At 43.9% G+C, this 9,962-nt stretch overlaps 1 protein-coding gene and 1 long non-coding RNA gene across 2 annotated transcripts; both read left to right on the forward strand.

Moving 5' to 3' along the window:
• Positions 1 to 751: 751 nt before the first annotated feature.
• LOC130455597 (copine-2-like) lies at positions 752 to 1,256 on the forward strand. The gene is made up of 2 exons (XM_056806297.1): positions 752 to 829; positions 951 to 1,256. The coding sequence occupies exons 1-2, from the start codon at positions 752 to 754 to the stop codon at positions 1,239 to 1,241; spliced, it is 369 nt and encodes a 122-aa protein (XP_056662275.1). The 3' UTR covers positions 1,242 to 1,256.
• A 3,141-nt stretch (positions 1,257 to 4,397) lies between these two features.
• On the forward strand, positions 4,398 to 9,501 carry LOC130455565 (uncharacterized). The gene is made up of 3 exons (XR_008913635.1): positions 4,398 to 4,589; positions 5,620 to 5,709; positions 9,076 to 9,501. It is a non-coding gene; the product is annotated as an uncharacterized LOC130455565 (long non-coding RNA).
• Positions 9,502 to 9,962: the final 461 nt, after the last annotated feature.

A 9,962-nucleotide genomic window follows, 5' to 3' on the forward strand; every position in this document is an offset into this window, starting at 1 on the left:
GGAGGTCCTGGGTTCAAATCTGGCTTCAGACATTTCCTAGCTGTGTGACCCTGGGCAAGTCACTTGATCCCCATTGCCTAGCCCTTACTGCTCTTCTGCCTTGGAATCAATACTCAGTATTGATTCTAAAATGGAAGGTAATTTTTATTTAAAAAATAATAAAAAAAAGAACTATTAGACACTGGAGAAGGTATAATTAATAAATAAGATGAGGTCTCTGTTCTCATGGAACTCAGGGTAACCCTACATAAATAAATAACCATCATACAAATTGAACTATGAAAAGTGCCTAAAAGAGATTCTAATCAAGAAAGGCAAAAAGGACTATTACAATTTTTCAGCAGCACATTTTAAAAAAATTAGTTTAGAGGACTGGGGCTGGAACTAGGAGGCTGAGCGGTCATGTGGGCTGCAGCGTGAGCCCTGTCCCGGGCCAGTGCTGTGGCCAGGCGTCCCGCGGGCTCCTCGGGCCCGGAGGGAGCTACTCCTTCGGGGATGCCCCAGAGGCTCCGGGTGAAGGTAGCGGTGATCGCTCGGTGAGGCGGGGGCGGCGCCCCGGACCAGCGGCTGCTGCAGCGCCCGAGGGGAACCCGGAGCCCATTGCCAAGGAGCGATTGTCAGGAACCGCTGCTGCCTCCAGCAATCATGGCCTACACAATGAGTGCCAGCTCCCATGCAGGGCCCATTGGGTCCCAGTACTGTGTGTGCAAGGTGGAGCTCTCAGTCTGTGGCCAAAATCTGTTGGATCGAGATGTCACTTCCAAGTCGGACCCTTTCTGTGTTTTATTCACTGAGAACAATGGCAAGTGGTATGAGCATCTCGATTCCAGTCAGTGAGGGGGATGGTGAATGCCATTAGCAGCATTCCCTGGAGGTTCACAAGCTCTGGTTATGGAGGCAGACCATGGAGCCAAGCTACAACTAGCCTATTAGGATGATACCATGATCAGTCCGGTCCTGCTCCTCACTGGGCTCTGTTTGACAGGACAGAGACTGCTATCAACAATTTGAACCCAGCATTTGCCAAGAAGTTTGTCATCGACTATCACTTTGAGGAAGTACAGAAGCTCAAGTTTGCCCTATTTGACCAGGACAAGTCTAGTCTGCAACTGGAGGAGCATGACTTCCTGGGCCAGTTCTCGTGCACTCTGGGCATGATCGTCTCCAGCAAGAAAATCACCCGGCCCCTGGTCCTCGTGAATGAGAAGCCAGCAGGAAAGGGTTTGATCACGAACTTCTGATGACAGAAACAAACACCCCGCGGAAAGGGCCAAGCCAGGCTCAGAGCATGGAAATAAGGCAACAGAGAAGCATCTGGAGGGAACTGAGGAGGGCAGTAACACGGAAACACCAGCAATTCCTGGCTTCCCCTGGAAGACAGAACAACAACTTCATAGAACGGACAATCTGCCTAGGGCTAAAACCTCTGAACACCAGACAGAGATAAGAAAAGCTAGTCCTCCCCACTCAGATAGAGATGGCAAATTCCACAGAAGCACAAAAGCCCCAAAATTCCAAGAAAAACAAGAAGGGGGCGACTTTGGACACCTTTTATGGAGCAAAAATACAAAATACAGAGGAGATAGAAGAGGAAACACAAGCAAATGCCCCGAAACCTTCCAAAGGAAATGGAAACTCTCCACAAACCCATGAAGAATTTGAATCGGAAAGGATCAAAAAGATGGAAGCCTTCTGGGAGGAAAAGTGGGAAATAATGCAAAAGAAATTCACGCATCTACAAAACCAGTTTGACCAAAGTGAAAAGGAAAACCAGGCTTTAAAAGTCAGAATCAGGCAACTCGAAGACAACGAGCAAGAATTAATAAAGCAAAGCCAAAAGACCAAAAAATTAGAAGAGAACATAAAATATCTCACTGACAAGGCGACAGACCTGGAAAATTGAGGAAGGAGAGACAATCTGAGAATAATTGGACTTCCAGAAAAGCCAGAAATAAACAGCAAACTCGACATCTTAATACAAGATATAATCAAAGAAAATTGCCCAGAGATTCTAGAACAAGGGGGCAATACAGCCACTGACAGAGCTCACAGAACACCCTCTACACTAAATCCCCAAAAGGCAACTCCCAGGAATGTAATTGCCAAATTCCAAAGCTTTCAAGCAAAAGAAAAAATCCTACAAGAAGCCAGAAAAAGACAATTTAGATATAAAGGAATGCCAATCAGGGTCACACAAGACCTTGCAATTTCCACTCTGAATGACCGTAAGGCATGGAACATGATATTCAGAAAAGCAAGAGAGCTGGGTCTTCAACCAAGAATCAGCTATCCAGCAAAACTGACTATATACTTCCAAGGGAAAGTATGGGCATTCAACAAAATAGAAGACTTCCAAGTTTTTGCAAAGAAAAGACCAGAGCTCTGTGGAAAGTTCGATGTCGAAAAACAAAGAGCATGGAATACCTGAAAAGGTAAATACGAAGGAAAGGGAAAAGGAGAAAAATGTTATCTTTTTCTTTTACACAAACTCTCTTCTATAAGAACTACATTTATATCAATCTATGTATACTAACATGTGGGGAAAATGTAATGTGTAAATAGGGGGAAAAGAAAGACCAAATAGAATAATCTTTCTCACACAAAGATTCACACGGGAAGGGGAGGGGAAGAAAACTCCTATAAGAAGGAGAGGAAGAGAGTTTTTACTTAAACCTTACTCTCAGGGAAATCAACTCTGAGAGGGAAGAACATCCAGATCCATTGGGATCTTGAATTCTATCTTACCCAACAAGGGAAAAGATAAGGGAAAATCAAGGGGCGTAGGGGGGACGGAACACAAAAAAAGGAGGGAAGACAAGGGGGGAAGGGGGAGGGAACAAAAAGGGAGGGACTAGAAAGGGAAACATATCAAGGGAGGGGACAAGGGGGACTGATTTAAAGTAAATCACTGGACTAAAATGTAGAGCTGAAGAAGAAAGGTTAGAATTAGGGAAGGATATCAAAATGCCAGGGAGTCCACAAGTGACAGTAATAACTTTGAACGTGAATGGGATGAACTCACCCATAAAACGTAGATGAATAGCAGAATGGATTAGAATCCCAAACCCTACCATATGTTGTCTTAAGAAACACACATGAGGAGGTAGACACCCACAAGGTCAGAATTAAAGGATGGAGTAAGACCTTCTGGGCCTCAACTGACAGAAAGAAGGCAGGAGTGGTAATCATGATATCTGATAAAGCCAAAGCAAAAATAGACCTGATCAAAAGGGATAGGGAAGGTACTTATATTTTGTTAAAAGGGACATTAGATAATGAGGAAATATCACTAATCAACATGTATGCACCAAATAATATAGCACCCAAATTTCTAATGGAGAAACTAGGAGAATTGAAGGAAGAAATAGACAGTAAAACCATACTAGTGGGAGACTTAAACCAACCATTATCAAATTTAGATAAATCAAATAAAAAAATAAATAAGAAAGAGGTAAAAGAAGTGAATGAAATCTTAGAAAAATTAGAATTAATAGACATATGGAGAAAAATAAATAGGGATAAAAAGGAATACACCTCAGCACCACATGGCACATTCACAAAGATTGACTATACATTAGGTCACAGAAACATGGCACACAAATGCAGAAAAGCAGAAATAATAAATGCAGCCTTTTCAGATCACAAGGCAATAAAAATAATGATCAGTAATGGTACATGGAAAACCAAATAAAAACCTAATTGGAAATTAAAAAAAAAATTAGTTTAGACTCAATACTATATATTAGCTCCAAGGCAGAAGAGTGGTAGGGGCTAGGCAATGAGGGTTAAGTGACTTGCCCAGGGTCACACAGCTGGGAAGTGGCTGAGACCAGATTTTTTAAAAATTAGTTTTTTAGTTGATGATTTTTAAATCACCATAATTTCCCCCAGTAAAAGTTAACATAACTGAAAAATCCAGAAAAGTCTGGAAATCTACCCAATGTATAACCCTTGTGGACCTCCACAAAGGGCTGGAGCAGGCATGTCTTTTCACAACTCTGCCTTTGAATCCTGCTTGCTCTTGATCATCTTGAAGCTTTAACTTTTAATTTTGTGTGTGGTTGTTCTGTGTACATTGTAGTTTCTTGGCTTTGCTTTCTTTGCTTTGTATCATTTCATACAGCTCTTTGCAGGCTTCTCTATAGTCACCACATTAGTCATGTCTAACAGCACTTGTTTAGTCGTTCCCTAATGAATGGAGATCGTCTTTGTTTCTAATTCTCTGTGAACACAGAAGGGCCATCAAGCAGCACTTTTAATGAAAAGAGCATTTACCGCTCTCAGCTGAAAGCCAGCCCAGGTGTTCAAAGGTCTGTCAGCTCCTAATTGGCTCCTTAAAGTTTCCTCCTGGTCTTCAGCTGAGCTCTTAATGACTTCATTGGGAAAAGCATCGTCTTGTCATTGCCTGAGATGTGAAGCTGCCTTCGCCTGAAAATCCTCGTGATCCTACTTGTCAATCAGGATTCTATCGCTATAAAGGAGAGAGGACCAGGGGGAGGCTTTCCTCAGTCCGCAGTTTTCCTTTGACCGTTTGTAGGTGCTTAGAGGAGACTCTGGAGCCTCTGTTTTGTTTTCATCAAATCGGGCAGGTGGAAGAGAGTTTCTCTGCTAAAAGTGAACCTTTAGGAGGAGTTGGGTGGCTCACTGGATCAGGAGCCAAGGGCCATCATCCCCAAGGATGCGACAGCTCTCCCCTTTAAAAGAACTAGGCAGGGGCAGCTTGGAAGCTCAGCTGATGAAAAGCCAAGCCTAGAGACTGGAGGTCCTGGGTTCAAATGTGACCTTAGATACTTCCCAGTTGTGTCACCCTGGGCAAGTCACCTAACCCCAACTGGCTACTAGCCCTTATAGTTCGTCTGCCTTGGACGCAACCCTCAGTATCAATTTGTAAGGATAAGGTATAGGGAAACAATAAGGATTGCCTTTAAGGGGAAAGGGAGAGAATTTAGCCACAAACCCTGGGAGAAGATTCCCTTCTCCTTACAGATTGACTCTAAGACAAGGGAAGGGCTTAAGAAAAAGCAACATAATTCTTCTTTTAAAAATACATAAATTAAGGTGTTCGTTTTTTTAAAACCCTTACCTTCTCCTAGAGTCAATACTATCCTCTCTTTATATGTATATTTTTTCAAGAAGGAACATTAAAATTATGTTGCTTTTTCTTAAGCCCTTCTCTTGTCTTAGGGTCAGTCTGTAAGGAGAAGGGAATCTTCTCCCAGGGTTTGTGGCTAAATTCTCTCCCTTTCCCCTTAAAGGCAATCCTTATTGTTTCCCTATACCTTATCCTTACAAATTGATACTGAGGGTTGCGTCCAAGGCAGATGAACTATAAGGGCTAGTAGCCAGTTGGGGTTAGGTGACTTGCCCAGGGTGACACAACTGGGAAGTATCTGAGGCCAGACTTAAAGCCTGGATGTTCTTCTCCAGGTCTGGCACTCTTTCCACTGAGCCACCCGGCTGCCCCCTTTTAACATGAATTTATTTGTAGCCTCTTCTACAGGAGCCTTTATGTGATACTGTTTCTTCAAAGTGGTTTATGATTTAAAGTAGTATTTTCTTAGGAGTACTATTTTAAAATGTGTGTAACCTTCTTTCTTCTCTCTTCCCTTCTTCCCTCAGCAAGATCTACTTAGCAGAAAATAGACTGGAGGACCAGTTTCAAGTTTTCTGCCTGAATAACTCCATTTTCCTTTCGGGATCCAGATAAAAGTAAGCTGTAACCCATCTGAGGATAGACTAATCAGCAGATGTTACTACAGGGTTGGGAATTTCTCTGTAGTCATCTAGACATTGGCTTGAGCACTTTGCAGCCCACCTTGCCAGGCACAAAGCACTTCTGTATCATTGTCCAGAAAGAATACCAGATGGCCAGAATATCAGTCTGTGTGGTGTCATTCATGTGGAATGAAAGAAAATGCAATTGGCTCAAGTCAGTCCAAATCCCAGGAAAGCTTTCCTTCTCAAGGCAAAGTCCTCACTATGAACTCTGGATCACATCCTCTCTAGCCCCTCCACAATCCCCACTCTTCAGTCTTCAGTCTGATTCATTACCCACTCCCTCCAAACTCACTTAATGCTTCCCCCTTTCCTTTTTTCTTCTTTTAAACCTTTACCTTCTATCCTAGTAACAGCTCTAAGACAGAAGGGCAGGGCCACTGGGTCAAAGGACTTGCCTAAAGTCACACAGCTAGGAAGTACATCTGAACCCAGAGCTGGAGCTCTATCCATTATGGCACCTAGCTGCCTCTTCCTTTTCTTTTTAAAAACAAAACAAAGCATTCCACACTTGGTCTGACTGTCCCTATAAGCTACTGTCTTGTATCTCTCCTTGCCTTTTTAATGAAACTATTTGAGTTCCTCCACTTCTCTCCTCTCTTCTAAACCCTCTGTTTTGGGAATTCACTCTTTGACAGAAACTGCTCTCAGAAGTTACCAATTCTCTCTAGCGCCTATCCTCAGGACCTCTGAAGCATGTAATGCTAATGAAAGTCCTCTGTCTCCTAGCTCTCTCCTTTCTTGGATGCTTTTGTTGCTTTTTTGGGATAGATACCCTTCTCTCCTGGTCCTGTTGTCTGATTGCTCCCTTTCCCCTCCTTTGAAAATGCATCTTCAGGGGGGCAGCTAGTATAAGAATTTAAGCAGGTTTTTATGTTTATGTTTATAGGAAAGTTCTAAAGTAATATTGTGGTCCCCGATTTAAAAACATTATAGCTTAAGTTAAAATGACTTTTAGCGGCTTTATTTACAAAGAAGTGGAAAGAGTGAAAGTGAAAAAATGTAGGTAAAGAGACAGAAAGTACTGCCTAACTACAAATACCCTAAATTTAATCCTAATGTCTCCAGACCACAAATGCGAATCTGAAAGCAAATCGGACCAGAATCCAAAGTCCTAATTAGGAAGCTAAAATCCAAAGAGCCACTGAAGAATCCTCCAAGAACCTTCAGTGCACACCAGGCTAAGACCACCAAGAATCTCACCAGAACTCACACTGATGGGAGAGTCCCGCCAAAGAGCCACGGAGCAAGAGGGTCTCCTTCCCAAAGAACCAAGGAAGGAATCACTCCACTCACCACCTCAAGCCCAGGCAGGATCCAGGCAAGAGTCTCCTCCAGTAGGCAGAGAGAGTGAATTGGTCCTCAGACTGGCCTTTTAAAGCAGTTTTCTCAAAGTCACTTTCTGTCCCTCCCCCACTTTATGGGAAGCAATCGCAGTCTTGCAATGTTCCTAGCACTAACCAAGGTGGGAGCCAGTGACCTTTGGAGGTGTGAGCTTACTCTAGTAAGTGACTTGCAAACTCTTGGAGTCAAGTAGGGGTACTTTAAGGTCTTGACTTGTTTGTCTAAAAATAGATAAGGGGAGAGTTCATGCTATCTTCACACTAGGGGGCATGGTGGATAGAGGGCCAGGTCAAGAGTCAGAAGGACCTGCATTCAAATTTGACCAAATTTTCTAGTTGTATGACCCCAGGTAAGCCATTGAACCCCATTAGTCCAGCCCTTGCCCTTCTGTCTTGAGAGTTGCTATTAGGACTAAAAGTAAGGGTTTGAAAGAAAAAGAGAAAAAAAAACTTTCAGGACATTTTTCACTAACCCAAGGCATCCTCAAGGGTCTGAGTTTCTCTTATCCTTCCATTCTACTCTGTCATAGTAGTTCCAAAGCATTCCCTGCCCCGGAACTGTGTAACGTGTCCCACAAACAGCCTGTGGGTTTGAAGCACAGACAGGCGTGTAAAAAGAACAATGGTTGCCCACAGCTCTGGAACCGTAGAGACAGTTCTTCTCCGGAGGCCTCTCAGCTGGGCTGACTCCTTAAGGGAACCACAACTTAGCTGGAAGGGCCAGTCCACTCCTTGGCTGCTGGGAAGAGGTAGCCGGACTGGGTCACTCCTTGGGGGCCTCCCTAGGCTAACTGTCCGAAGAGCAGCTCCATTGTTTCCTAAGCTGATGGTTTGGCTGGGAATACTGCTCTCTTCAAAAGGAATGTTAGTGTTCTCTTCAACTGAAGGGCCATGGTGCTGGGTTTTATTTTCATTTAAACACTTCCCTTCTATCTTAGAATCAATGCTATATATTGGTTCCAAGGCAGAAGAGTGGTACAGGCTAGACAATGGGATTTAAGTAACTTGCCCAGGGTCACACAGCTAGGAAGTGTCTAAGGCCAGATTTGAACCCAGGACTTCTAGGTCTGGTTCTCCATAGGCTGAACTGCCTACCTGCTTCCTACAGTGCTCTTTTAATCAGGGCACCAGGTATCCCACAGGCACCTCAAGTTCAATGAGTTCAGAACTGAGCTCCTTGGTCTTTCCTCCCAAATTCTTCCTCTTGCCAACTCTTCCCAAAGGGCGCTGCCATTCTCCCATCAGCCATACTTTCAACTTTTGCCATCTTCGACGCCCGTCCTCATCCCATAGCATCTTTCCATCGTGCACCTTTTCCTCCATTCACATGGAAAATGCCCCCCTGGCGTAGCCCTGGTTACCACCTGTTCTGTTGCCATAGTCTTTCTTGTTGGATTCTCTGCTTCTTTCATCACTCACAGAAGGGACTTCCTGCAGCCAAAGGTCTAGACAACCTCTAGTCGTTCCTTATTTTCAAGAGCCAACAAACTCCTTTGTGGGACATGGATTCACCCGACTCCCCTTTATTATTTTTCTCACCTTTCCAGTCTTGTATTTGACTCCCTTCTGCCAACTGTATGATCCGACTACAGCGACCTACTCGTCTCCCCACCAGAGGACTCTTGTGTAAAACTCTCCTATTTTTTTTCCTCCACCCTCTCCTGTCCGTGGAATGTTCTCCTTCCTAAATGAGTGATTCCAGTATTCCTGGTGGTCTGGCTCCAGGCTCACTTTGGACAAGCCCTTTCCCAGTCCCTTTGTGGTGGCATGTCTAAGCCTGTATGTTCACCGTTATCGCTCTCTCTCCTTAGAATGGGAGGTCCCTGAGGGCTCGGGCTCTCTTCTGACTTCCTTTTGTTTCCTTGGAGGTAGGGATGCTCCTCGATGCTCTTTGACTCCTCTGATCTCTCCTGGTCCCAGCATGCCTTTGACGGTTTCCTCTTCTCTCCTGCCCCAGGTCACTCTCCTTCCAGACCAGAGAACTAAGGCACCCAGATGGAAGACTTCGACGAGGACTCCTCCTCCACCGACAAAGACAGTGACTGGGTCAAACGCAAAAATTACACCACCATTGTGTACATAATCCTCATGGCCGTGCTTCTGAAGCGCCTCCGGCTCATCTGTGCCAACCTTGTCGACCGGCAAAGTATGCTGTTTTTCGTGGGGGCCTGCATTTTGGCGGGCATCTTTGTGGCGGTTATTGCATTGCTGTTCTCTTCCTATAAGTGAATTCCAACCACAAAACATAGATGGCAGATTTGGAGCATCTTCCCAACTAGCACTGACTTTTGCCACATGCCAAGTTTTGTCAATTGTTTTTATTTTCTTCTGGATGACTCATAAGCCTTAAAACCACCCATTTTAATAAACGTATATATCTTTGGCAGTGTTTTGTGTTCAGTCATTTCAATTGGCTGACTATTTGGGACTCCAGGTGGGTCTTTCTTGAGGCTATTTTCTTCTCCAGCTCTTTTTTTTTTAAACCCTTACCTTCTGTCTTGGATTCAATAATGTGTATACTTCTATAAGGATCTGGAGAAGTCACCATGATTTTTCTCATTTCTTTCTCTAAACATGCATTTTTGTCCATTGTAATTATGGGTGGATTTATACTACAATGGAAATGTCATGCTGCAGAATATTTCCTTTGAAGATGACTTATTTAATGGATAAAAGGAATATGCATTTTTAAAAAACCCTTCCCTTCTGTCTCAATCAATACTGTGTATTGGCTCCAAGGCAGAAGAGTGGTAAAGGCTAGGCAATGGGGGTCAAGTGACTTGCCCAGGGTCACACAGCTAGGAAATGTCTGAAGTCAGATTTGAACCCAGGACCTCCCCTCTC

This window comes from Monodelphis domestica, chromosome 7 (genome assembly GCF_027887165.1).
Source record: "Monodelphis domestica isolate mMonDom1 chromosome 7, mMonDom1.pri, whole genome shotgun sequence".
NCBI lineage: Eukaryota > Metazoa > Chordata > Mammalia > Didelphimorphia > Didelphidae > Monodelphis > Monodelphis domestica.